The sequence below is a fragment of the Nicotiana sylvestris genome, chromosome 12, assembly GCF_000393655.2.
Source record: "Nicotiana sylvestris chromosome 12, ASM39365v2, whole genome shotgun sequence".
In the NCBI taxonomy this organism is placed as follows: domain Eukaryota; kingdom Viridiplantae; phylum Streptophyta; class Magnoliopsida; order Solanales; family Solanaceae; genus Nicotiana; species Nicotiana sylvestris.
In genome coordinates this window covers 151,916,459-151,929,988 of record NC_091068.1, presented here as the reverse complement: position 1 = coordinate 151,929,988, position 13,530 = coordinate 151,916,459, and the positions used below count along the sequence as shown (strand labels likewise).

Sequence of the window (13,530 nt, the reverse complement as noted above, 5' to 3'; positions counted from 1 at the left end):
ACATATAAGCTATATTCGATACGGTATTACCTCATACACTTATAGTTAGTGCATAGTATAGCGTAAGTACATATTATATATATATATATATATATATATATATATATATATATATATATATATATATATAACATATATTCGATATGGTATTACCTAATACACTTATACTTAGTGCATAGTATAGCGTAAGTACATATTATATATATATATGCGATATGGTATTACCTCATACACTTATATTCGATACGTTACCTAGTACACTTATACTTAGTGTATAATATAGCGTAAGTATATATATTGTATATATATAAGCTGTATTCGATACGGTATTACCTCATACACTTATACTTAGTGCATAGTATAGCGTAAGTACATATATTATATATATAAGCTGTATTCGATACGGTATTACCTCATACACTTATACTTAGTGCATATTATAGCGTAAGTACATATATTATATATATATATATATATATATATATATATATATATATATATATATATATATATATATATATATATATATATATATATATATATGCTGTATTCGATACGGTATTACCTCATACACTTATACTTAGTGCATAGTATAGCGTAAGTATATATATTATATATATATAAGTTGTATTCGATACGGTATTACCTAATACACTTATAGTTAGTGCATAGTATAGCGTAAGTATATATATTATATATATAAGCTGTATTCGATACGGTATTACCTCATACACTTATACTTAGTGTATAGTATAGCGTAAGTACATATATTATATATATATATATAAGCTATATTCGATACGGTATTACCTCATACACTTATACTTAGTGCATAGTATAGCGTAAGTACATATATTGTATATATAGACACACACGCCCGCTTCGTAGTACTATTCATCCCTTGTATTACAAAATTATTAACGACTTACATTTATATTATTTACATAGTAAACACAAAAGTGATTTTTAAATTTGACCATATAGAGACCAACTTTGGTCGCTAACTTTAAATGAATTTAATTTAGCGACCAAAGTTGGTCACTAAATGTACATGAATTTAAATTAGAGACCAAATTTGGTCACTAAAATTTAATCAGATTTATTTATATTTTATATAATATTTAAATTAATAATAAAAATTGTTAAACGTTAGAACTGGGTCCCACATTGGCGACCAACTTTGGTCGCTAAATTTTGAATTATATTTATTTATATTTTATAAAATTTTTACATAAATATATATTTATTAAAATATTGTAACTGGGTCCCACTTTAGCGACCAAAGTTGGTTGCTAACTTCTTATCCTTCAGTTAGCGACCAACTTTGGTTGCAAGTTTTAAATTATATATTTTTATATTTTATAAGTTTTATAAAATAATAATAAAATTATTAAAAAAAATTGTGTGGGTCCCACTTTTGCGACCAACATTGGTCGCTAAACTCAGTGTATCTTTGAGCAAGCAAGTCTGACCAGTCCAGTCAACAGTTTGACTAAATTTGCGTCCAAATAGCAACCAACTATGGTCGCTAAATTATTTCAAATATTTTTTTTATTATTTTCGGTATTTTGGCGACCAACTTTGGTCGCTTTCCTTAACAGACCAAATTTGGTCGCCAATATTTGGTCGCTTTTTGGCCGAATTCTAGTAGTGCATATTACCTGGTGTCTTGCTAAGCACACTGGCATTCCCTCATTGGCCATTTCGTAATGTCACAACGGCTCAAATTTCTCCATAGGAACGCATGGTGTCCACTCATCGAGGACGCACCCAGTTGCGACCCCGACAAGCGGAGGGACTAACTGTATGGGTCCAAATTTGACCGATCACGACCGACGACAAGTACGACGATTGACGGAGCCTCTTTGAATTGGCGTCCTGAGGGAGAGGACCCTAAGACAAACCAGAGACTGGACGACCCTTGCAATAATGTGTGGCCATTAGGGGATATTGGGAATATCCCTTCGAATATTCCTTGCATTTTGTCTTTTACAGTTTAGAAAAATTTCTCTCTTAGTATGAAAGGAGGATAATAACCTTGTAACCGGTATTAAAAAACTCTAGAGACATTACTACTTATGAATGAAAAGAAACCTCGTGACCCATCTTCTCTTTATCTATCGCTCTTTCTAGAGATTATTATTCTCAACTAAGATTTACACCTTTAATTCATCTTTAATTGATTTGTGCAAAAATATTTTAATATCTTTTGAGTCAAACAACCACACCGTTATAGTGTTCCTTTTTGTTGTAGTGCCTCTCTTATGTATTTTATTACTCACAGCTTATTTTATTAGTTACAACTCTGTGACTCTAAAAATCCAAATTGTATTATTCTTTTTGGGATGAAGGGAAAAGGGAGTATATATATTACAACGTTAAATAATATATATCTTGTTTTAGACTACCAACTCATGTTCAACGTAAACACTCTCTAACCTAGTCGATTATGTAAATAATTTTAGACCATTAATGAATAGTAAATGAAAAAAAATAAAGAAAATAAAGAAAATGGAACAGAGAGAAGGAATTAATCCGTGTAGAAGAGACATTAAGTTAAGTAGTTAATAATATAGATGTATATATTATCAAGCTGATTGGATTGTAATACAACCAACCGTTGAAGTTTCATTACAAGACTCCGACTGTGACTCCAAAAGACACAAACAAAAAAGAAAAGAGACAACAGACGCAAAATCGAAATGGATCCATAAGCAGGATCAAACTCGATCACTCTTATTCTTCTTCTCTACCAAATTATCCTGTGGAAAACTGATCCATCTTTCATCAACCTCACTGGACCCTGCATTGTCACATGAAACCAACATTAACCACACACACACAATTCAATGTAGTAGAAATCTATGATTATATGAAGTGACTAAAATAGTTATGTTACCCAACTCTCAAGTGACTAAAAATTGAAGCGAGAACGAAGAAGTGGGTAGTGTAAGGACCGCAAAAGGATATTAAGTTATATACACTAAAAAATTATTTTTACATCAATGTAATTTGATACTAGTATTACTTTACTTTTTCATGTTACCATAGTACCATGTTGATATGAAAAGTTACTTCATGTTGTAGGTCTGATTATATAAAAATTCATTAAAATGTAAATGAAGAGATCATAAACTCATACTAGTAAGAAAGAAAAGAAGGTAAATAACATACTTGGAGCAGTCAGTGGAGGGGCTGATCTTGTAGGGAATGTTAACGCCACAAGCACTAGGGAGTCCAGCGGCTTTGCCCATATCAATTCCCTTAATAGCATTAGCGGCTGATTTCAGACAAGTGCATGCAGTCTTGCGGTCAGCTGGGGACTTGGCTGCACCCAACAGACCTTTAACACCACCACAACAGCCTCCGAGAGGGCCACGGCCCTGTAGATAAGGGAGGCAAGGAGCCAGGCCAGACTGAACTTGGCCGCAGCTCAGTGCCTCTGCATGGGGTGCAACCACCACCATGCACAAAACCACGAAACATGCAATCTTGCCTACAATTTCCATTCTTAAAAGAAAAATTAGAGAACAATAGAGAGTAGTTTGGAGGAAGTAGAAGGAGATACTACAAATGTTATTGCCTTGAGTGTTGGGTACAAAAACTAGTGAGACCTTAGGGTTTATATAGATAAGAAATTGGAAATAAATTAATGCGGTCTGGTCAATGTAGGGAATCAGAGAATTAGTTAGTAGTTGAGTTAAATTCAACGCTTTCCCACGCTACATAATTAAGGAGGTGCCGCTGGCTATTAATATTAACTAGAGTATGTAATTACGTGTTGGACTTTTAATGAATCACGCTACAATTTAGGCACTCTGAAATGGGACATCTATAAAGCTAGACCATGGTCCCAATCTTCTAGCATTCCTTTTCTCTTTCTTCTTAATTAATCTCGTAAAGTAAATTTTTGGTAACCTACATTTCTAGAGTATGACTCGGGAAATAGTGGTAAAGTTGTCTTTAATTACTCTCAAATATTCCACAGATTTAATGGACTGTCACTTGAAATTGATACTAGTTTTGCTGTCTTCAATTTTTATGGGCATTATTTTCAACTTCCAGACCCTCTATTTAGTGACTAGCCAGGATTTTTCCTAAGGGGATTCAAAAAAGAAAAAAAGTTAAAAAATTAAAAGATAGTGTAGCTGGTAGGATTTGAATTAGTGACATATAAAAGAGATTGTAGCTAGTGAAAATTGAACTAATGATCTTAGAAAAGTTTTGAACCCCCTTGATCACTAAGCTATGTTTTTGGGTTGTCAAGAAAATTCAAAACGAAGTAATATATAAAGGTAAAAAATAAATTTTATCTTAAATATACGTTGTAATTTTTCGGCTTCTCGCTCCATAATTAATACGCCCCTGCCTCTAGTAGTTTACGCTAATGACATTCACAAGCTAGTATTAGTAATAAAACACAAAAGACATGGCAACTTATATTTACGTGGAATAATATTTTCGCTATTATTCTCCAATGGGCTACGTGTATTGAGAAAAATTGTATTTAAATATAAAGGTAACGTGTCGAGACACGTAGACTGGTCAAAGAATTACAACTAGCCAAAAAACACGAGTTGCAACAGACGAGCAAATGGCAGAGGAAGAGGCACGGGCAGTTATTCAAATAACTCAGCGCTCGTACCTATCTAAGTCATTTATGTCCGAGAATCAAAAGGAATGAAAACAATAGAAAAGAGTACAGATACAACATTTAATGAGCATTAAATGTGGAATACGTTAGAGAATTTGTATTGAATGTAATGATTATGTAACGTAGCATTCAATGTCTTTAATTACTCATAATAGCCTCATTATGATTTGGGCAAAACATATATCTCCAAGATATCTATAAAAGGGAGATATCTAATCAATTGTAAGGACACGAAACACTATTGGAATAAATTTTAGTTTACTTGTTTTTCTCTTGATTACTCTCTTGTTATCTAAGTTACTTCATTTTGTACATTCTTTTGATTATCAGTAACTCGTATTCTTCTAAATTCTAGCTTTGACTAAAATTTTATTTTTTGGTTAAACACTAAGGAATTAATCTTTCAACATAAAATTCAAAATAAATGTAAAACTAACACCTGGCGGTCTGACACTTTACGTTTTTCTTCTTAAATATAGCACAAACTGCTATTTTTTCTTGGACAGGTAATTCAAAGCATACGATTCATATTTATTTGTTCATGATATTAGCCCCCTATCTTTTTCTTCTGCAATGTTCAAGAGGGGACACTGACTGCCCATATCGACCTTGTCACTTAGCTTATTTTATGCACTGAATACATCCCAATCCAGCAGTCTCATATGAATATCCAAAAACCTTTTCGAGATGTGCGTTTGAAATTATTGGTCCACGACGGTGGACACTCTTGAAACTTTTGCACAAAATGACAACATGAAATAGGACACGTACTGCCATTGGAATAATCGACTTAAATCAAATATATTAATTGTAAAGGCAACTATAGATATGCCATGCTCACACGTGTCAAGCACGTAGCAAACTTTCATTTAATGCTTTGGGGTCCAAGTATTTGTTAACCATTGACAATGTGAACATCAAGCTCAGGTTCTTGAGAGTATATTTTTGACTTTCTTAGACACAGTACGTGGGAAAACAAGGAGTGTCAATATTTTGTCATAATAAAAATAAATGACAGTTCGGTGCATTAACCTCTCGTTATGTGCGGGGTTTAGGAAAGAGCCGAACTACAATGATCTATTGTACCTAGCTTTCTCTTGTATTTTTGTAAAAGGTTATTTCCACAGCTTGAACCGATCATGACCTCCTAATCACATGACAACAACATTACCAACTACACAAGGCTCCCCTTCTATTTTGTCATGATAATGATGAGAGCATTGAGAGGTATGATAAAGCACTGATCATTCGACAAACTGAATAAGTTAGGTATATATTACTTTGTTATACACACACTATATATAATTATATTTGTTGTAATTTTCTTTTATTATACACCCATGACTATATATAATTATATAAGTTGTAATTTTTTTTTTTGTAATCTTTGCGTACAGTTTAATTGCACTAAATGGACAAAGGATGACCTAGACCTTTTAGGAGTGAATTCTCAATATTTTTGATAGATGATTTATGTGATACTAAAACATTGATACAAGTATACTATGTGAAATAGAATATTAATTAGTGTATGCATGTGTGTATATATGCGTGTGTGTATTCATAGAGAGAAAGATGCGTGTGTGTATTCACAGAGAGAAAGATAGACCCATCGGAATGTTGATACATAAAAATATTCATAAAATACAGATAAATTAAATGTTCATGTATACAATTTAAAAGGGTTTAAAAAGTATAGAATAATCATTTCAATAAAACTATATATATTCAGTGGGGTAAGTTGGGAAAGAGATGTGCTGTTGAGAAAGAAATGCATGTCTTCATTGTTGATATTGTTGAGATAGCTCTATTGCCTAGTTCAATATCTAGGAACAAATATCTGTCAGTTGAATACCTAGGAACACATATCTGTTAATTGAAATAGATCTATATTGCTCAGTTCAATAAATTACTATTTATTGTCCAATTCAATATTAAGTAATATATATACTAGGACAAATACGACATTTTTTTTATGTGGCTGCCACGTCATTGACATTGCCGTAAAATATTTTGTTCCCGTGAAAAGTAATTGAGGTCTACCATTTTAAATATTTTGTTTACATGAACATAATCGCTGATGAAATCCTTTATGTGGCGCAGCGAAAACTGAAATATTCATTAATAAACCCGATCAACGCTCCGTCCTTTTCTTTTTGACTATTTGCGACTATTTGTTGCTTATATAATGTAACGATAATATTGACGACGGCGTTTAGACCATTGTGCGACATATTACCACCGTTCCGTTATAGTGTTCCTAGTGCCTCTCCTATATATGTATTTTATTATTAGTTACAATTGGTGTAACTCTCGAAATTCGAATTGTATTATTCTTTTTTAGGACAAAGGGATATATATATCTTCTTTTAGATTATCAACTCAAGTTCAATACTTATGTAACCTAGTTGCAAAAATAACATATCAAGTGAAATTCTATAAGTGGGGTCTTGAAAAGATATAAGTAGATCGCATAGAAGCAATTTTCGATAGACACTCGACTCAAGAAAAGCATAATCCCAACAATCATTATCTAACCTATGTGATTATGTTAATAATTTTAGACCATTAATGAATAAATTAAAGTTACATAAATGAAAAAAATAAAAAAGAACAGAGAGAAGGAATTAATCCGCGTAGAAGAGACATTAATTAAGTACATAGAAATATAGATGTATTATCAAGCTGATTGGATTGTAATACAACCAACCGTTGAAGTTTCATTACAAGACTCTGACTGTGACTCCAAAAGACACAAACAAAAAAGAAAAGAGACAACAGACGCAAAATCGAAATGGATCCATAAGCAGGATCAAACTCGATCACTCTTATTCTTCTTCTCTACCAAATTATCCTGTGAAAACTGATCCATCTTTCATCAACCTCACTGGACCCTGCATTGTCACATGAAACCAACATTAACCAAAAAAATGTACTAACAATGTATAATAATCTTTTCACTCATCAGCCAATTCAATGTACAGAATGAAAAATATATAGCAGAGGAATTGACATAGATATAAATTTACTGATTAAGTACTGTTAGTATAAAACTTTTGGGATCTTTATCCAAAGAGTCGGCGATATTCATTATTTACTTTTTCTAACAATATTCATAGAATATACATTGATTATATATATAATTATACATATATACATAAACTTTTCCTAGCCATATACATAGATTATACATTATTTATACATAATTATACAATTATAAAACATAAATTATGCATATATTATACCTCAACAAACTATTTTTAGTTTAAGTAATTGAGTGAGCGACTATTTAGGTTAATTCTTTCTTATTTTTTCATGTTACCATACCATGCTTGATATGAAAAGTTAATTACTTGTTGTTGTAGGTCAGATTTAGCTTGATACTATAAAAATTCATTAAAATGTAAATGGGAGATCGTAAACTCATAGTAAGAAAGAAAAGAAAGTGAAAAACATACTTGGAGCAGTCAGTGGAGGGACTGATCTTGTACGGAATGTTAACGCCACAAGCACTAGGAAGTCCAGCAGCTTTGCCCATATCAATGCCCTTAATAGCATTAGCGGCTGATTTTAGGCAAGTGCATGCAGTCTTGCGGTCAGCTGGGGACTTGGCTGCACCCAACAGACCTTTAACACCACCACAACAGCCTCCGAGAGGGCCACGGCCTTGTAGATAAGGGAGGCAAGGAGCCAGGCCAGACTGAACCTGGCCACAACTCAGTGCCTCGGCATGGGGTGCAATCACCACCACGCACAAAACCAAGAAACATGCAATCTTGCCAACCATTTCCATTCTTAAAAGAAAAATTAGAGAATAACAAAGAGTAGTTTGAGGAAGTAGAGGGGAATAGTACAACAAATGTTATTGCCTTGAGTGTTGTGTACAAAATCTAGTGAGACCCTAGGGTTTTTATAGAGAGAAAATTGGACATAAATTAATGGTCGGCCAAATGGAGGAGTGAAAGAATTAGTTGGTAGTTGGATTACTTTTTAATGGTACATAATTAGGAAGTGTCGCTGCCTATATTTATATCAAGTTAGATTTACGTGTAGGATGTTTTATGGACCACGTTAGAATTTAGGCACTCAAAAAGTAATACTATATTGATGGAGAAACATATGGTCCCATCGCACAATTCCTTCTCGTAATTCTGTTTATTCAATGAGTTTGAGGGTTGAAGTTATATTTATATATGCATTTATTCGTAAAAATAGAAGTTAAAATTTTATGAGTGAAAAAAAAATTTTCACCCAAAAATTATCCTAAGTCAATTTGGAGAACTTTAATTTTTTTTTTTTTCAAAAACTGATTATATTCCTTGAACATAAAATACTTTTAAATTTTTTTAAAATATTTTGTCAAATTTTATAATTACGGAAGCTTAATATCTAGCTAGTCAAATAATTCTAACCTACTTTCCAAGTGACAGTGTATAACTTGATAAATAGTGGTGAATTTGTTTTTACTATCACTGTCTTATATGAACAATTTATAAGTAGTACTCATTACGTTCATATTTACTTGTCCACTAACTTTGCACGCCCCTTAAGAAATAATAAATAAAATACGTATTTTATAGTGATGTCCATATTAATTGATATATAGTCTTAATGAATATGAAAAGTGATTTGAAATAAGTAATTAATGCTAAAAGTAAAATAAAAAAATAAATTATTTTTTTCTTGGTATACAAAAAGTAATAAAAGTTTATTTTTAAAATATTTGACAACTAAAAGTGAATATGATATTCTCGAACAAATAAAATGGATTTCTGAATTTTGCAGAACTAGTAGATTTAAAGGCCTGTCACTTGAATTGGTTAGAGAGAGTGACGAAGTTTATTTTACTTCTGCAGTGTTCGCTCGATTACAGCAATGACCAATCAAGGTCATTAGAGTATAGCCATTCAACCACTTGAATCTGCAAGTGTTTTTTTCTTGGTATTCCATTTTGGAACCCTTAAGGGGTGATTTGATAAGAGTTATAAGAAGGTATAGAGATGGTATAAAAATTTAATATCACCTTGATACTCTGTTTGGTTAGTAAATCAGGTATAATTTATTTCGATGTTAATTATAATACTGGGATAACTTACACCTTATAGAGGGCGAGGTAATTAGCACTGGTATAACTTATACCTTATTCTTAGAAATTATACAATTGTCATTTTTAATACAACATATCAAACAGTGAATAAACAATAATCCCAGCATAACTAATCCCAGTATAACTTATCCCAACATAACTTATACCGGCATAACTTATACCGGCATAACCCATATTCCAACCAAACGACCCCTTCATAATTTTGAGTAGTGACATATACAAAGTACAAGCTTGTAAGGACTAGTTACATCTTTTTCCCCTCTTGAAGGGGTGGAGGTAATGGCGGAAGGGGTTCACCCGAATCTTTCCAGAAAATTACACTATACATATAAAATAAAATCCTATTTGTACTATTTGAATTTCCTTGATATAATTCAAAAGCATAGCTCAGTGGTCAAAGGGGTTTAAAATCTTTGCTAGGACACTAGTTCAATTCCGACTACAATCTTTTTTATTTGTTAACTTTTTTTTTTGGAACCCTTTAATAATTTTCAATAGTGACATATACAAAGTACAAACTTGTAAGGACTAGTTACATCTTTTTCCCCCTTGAAGAGGCGGATGTAAGGGCGGAAGGGATTCACCCGAATCTCCATTGTTAGAAAATTACATTGTACATATAAAATAAAATCCCATTTGTATTATTTGAATCTCTTTGATACAGTCCAAAAGCATAGCTCAGTGGTCAAAGGGGTTTAAAATCTTTGCTAGGACACTGGTTCAATTCCGACTACAGTCTCTTTTCTTTGTTAACTTTTTTTCTTTTTTGAACACCCTTAGCGGTAAACTTGCCTCCACCACTGTCCCCTTGTGTATTGCACAAGATGCTATTTTTGTTGGACCGCCAATTAAGCTTTGATTGTATACCATTATGTTTACCCTAAAAACGGATAACAATTGAATTTATATGTGCTTTTAAAGATGTGCGGATTAATTCAATACAAATGATAAATTGCGTTAGACTAAACAGATAAAGGACGTAATAAATTATCAAACCACTTAAAAGGAGTGATTCGAGACTCGGTTACAACCTCAGTGAAATGTCAGCCTTTGATCCTGGGCTCACAATAACGAATCACTGATGAACAAGAAGAAGAACTCTGAATAACAGAAAAAATGAGAGCATATTTCCTTGATGTGCTTGTTATAAAAATGCTAATGAATAATCGGACTCCCCTTTATATAGTAGGGGAGTTTTACCTTAAGTGTAATTTTATAAAAGGAAATCTTCTGTTTTACTAATCACTGATCTTCTGTCGATACGTGCCAAGATTCATGTCGTGACATCCGGCAGGGCACGGATATCACAGCCCTTTGTTAGTCATGGTCAATTATCTGATAACATTCTCTGAAGTTTAGGGATTCGAATTGGACCTGAGGGGGCGTGGCCCCGGTTCGTCTGAGGGCAGGTGTTTTGCCCGGACCTCAATTCGAGGGGCTTCTTGCCTTGATTATGGTTCCTTACAGTCACATCTCTGCTCCATTTACTTCATCAATAATCGAGGCGTCCAAAGGGCTCGTTTTCACCCCTACACATATTTGTCACGACCTAAAACCAACAGTCGTAATGGTGCCTCTCGTGGAACTAGGCAAGCCACTACTCAACAATTTTAACACAATAAAAGCTTTAAAAAACATTAAAGCAATAAATATTTTGAGAAAAATACTTTTAGAAACAGAAATACATCCGCAACTCAATACAAATCTCTCACAAAAACAGGGTGTCACCGAGTACATAAGCATCTATATAGGGATACAGTCTATTGTTGCGCCCCCTATTTCCCTTTCCATCGAAGAGAAAGTCTGGGTTTCGACATTCATGAGGTGTAATGACTCATTTCCTTTTTGGGAATTGGGTATTTAAAGAGTTGCCACCTAACGATTTTAAGGTGCGTTAGGGCACCTATAAGGTCCAACTACGACTATGTCGGATAACTAGAGATAGGGTAAGGGCTTGAAATTATCCTAAAAGTAAGGTGTTAGGCACCCCTCAGGATCCACTAGTGTGGTTCCCAGCCAGACAGTTTTTGAGAATTTGTGTAATTAGCAAATAAACAAATAAAGGCTCAAATAATAGGGGATTTTGAGTTTAAATACACAAGTATTTGAAAAACAATAAAAGCAAGATTATGAAAAGAGTTATAGTTTACTTATGAAAATAAAAGGGGTGTCCTAGGTGTCACACCTCCTTTTTCCGCCCCCGCGAGGGGTGAAGGAGTTTTTTTCCAATTAAAGGACAATCGAAACGGGATTTGTTTATTTATTTCAGAGTCGCCACTTGAGAGATTTAGGGTGTCCCAAGTCACCAATTTAATCCCGAATCGAGGAAAAGAATGACTCCATATTACAGTCTGCGAACCAGAAATCCGGATAAGGAATTCTGTTAACCCGGGAGAAGGTGTTAGGCACTCCCGAATTTCGTGGTTCTAGCACGGTCGTTCAACTGTCATATTCGGCTTGTTTATCTGATTTTATACAATTATGTGCTCTTGTGCAAGTTTTAACTCTTTACCGCTTTTATTATTATATTTTAAAAAGAATGTGAACATCGTTTAAAAACATGTCTTTGGATTGCGTCACATGAAATGCACCCGCAATCCGGAACACAGTTTTATTCAATGTTTTGGGATTTGGATTTGGGTCGCATGAAATGCGCACCCGAGTTTAAGAAGGTAAGATTAATTAAATCGCGCCTAAAGAGTCTAACGCGTTATTGTCTTTGGGGAAGGGAGTGAAATTCACTAAACAGTCCATCCCAAATTCTAAGTATTTATTATGACCAATTATTGAGGGCCCCGCAATTTGCATTTTTATTTGGCGAGGCTCGTCTCATTATTTTTAAAAGGATAATCTTAGCATGACTATATTTTCTATTTTTTATTTTTCTAAAATAAATGAAGATAAGGTCCTACTTTATTTACATACTTTCGAGTTATTATAGTTAAGTTTTGAAAATGAGTTGTTTAAAGAGTTTACATGGTAACACATGGAACATTATACATACAGACAGTAAAAGAAAGAAAAGACTACATTAAATTACACCTTCAAATCTTTCTCATTTTTGCATTCATGCTTCGAGTGGCTTACAAGATGAACCAGTGCATCAGTTTGTGTACCTGGTATTTGGAAAGCAAGGAAAGAAGATGAAGATCAGGAGAAGCAGTAGTAGTGCAAATACACAACAACAGCAGCAACCCAACAGCAACAAATTCGAACCAGATTCAAGGCCCAGAAAACTTTGAAGAAAAACCGAACAACTCAATAGAACAAACCCAAAGTTTGTAAACAAACTAAACTGCAACAACCCACGCGTGTATTAAAACCCGAAACTAAACTCCTTTCTCACTTTGTTTTTGTTTTCTCTTTTTAAACTCTATCACACTCTCTTCTGACTTTCAGAATGTATTCCTCTCTCAAAATAATCCTCAAAAATTTTTCAAGTTCAAGTCTAAGTCTTTCTCCTCTAAGTCTTCAAGCTCTCCCTTTAAAATGTGTCAAATGACTCTATATATAACAAGACTCTTGTCTTGAATCCCCAACCCGAAATATTCTCCCAATTACATGCTTTGTCCCCACTAATTAATGTTTTCTTTATTTTAAACCTTGTCCCCCATGCTTAACATAAATAATTACATTATTCTCACCCCACTACATTATGTCTTGTCCCCCATTATATTAAACAATTATATCAATCCCACCCCATTACATCTTGTCCCTCATGTTTAACATAAACAATTACATTATTCCCCCACTAATTTATGTCTTGTCC

General features: G+C 33.4%; 2 protein-coding genes across 2 annotated transcripts; both read right to left on the bottom strand.

The window, feature by feature from the left end:
* Positions 1 to 2,556: 2,556 nt before the first annotated feature.
* LOC104243547 (non-specific lipid-transfer protein 2-like) lies at positions 2,557 to 3,593 on the bottom strand. Its single transcript, XM_009798750.2, has 2 exons — positions 3,175 to 3,593; positions 2,557 to 2,803 (listed from the first exon to the last, which is right to left on the bottom strand). The coding sequence occupies exons 1-2, from the start codon at positions 3,507 to 3,509 to the stop codon at positions 2,794 to 2,796; spliced, it is 345 nt and encodes a 114-aa protein (XP_009797052.1). The 5' UTR covers positions 3,510 to 3,593; the 3' UTR covers positions 2,557 to 2,793.
* Positions 3,594 to 7,311: 3,718 nt separating this feature from the next.
* Positions 7,312 to 8,565, bottom strand: LOC104243548 (non-specific lipid-transfer protein 2-like). Its single transcript, XM_009798751.2, has 2 exons — positions 8,113 to 8,565; positions 7,312 to 7,548 (listed from the first exon to the last, which is right to left on the bottom strand). The coding sequence occupies exons 1-2, from the start codon at positions 8,445 to 8,447 to the stop codon at positions 7,539 to 7,541; spliced, it is 345 nt and encodes a 114-aa protein (XP_009797053.1). The 5' UTR covers positions 8,448 to 8,565; the 3' UTR covers positions 7,312 to 7,538.
* Between the last annotated feature and the right edge of the window lie 4,965 nt (positions 8,566 to 13,530).

Bases quoted from the DNA above. Each gene is read 5' to 3' on its own strand.
- LOC104243547 (XM_009798750.2), bottom strand. From the start codon at position 3,509: ATGGAAATTGTAGGCAAGATTGCATGTTTCGTGGTTTTGTGCATGGTG.
- LOC104243548 (XM_009798751.2), bottom strand. From the start codon at position 8,447: ATGGAAATGGTTGGCAAGATTGCATGTTTCTTGGTTTTGTGCGTGGTG.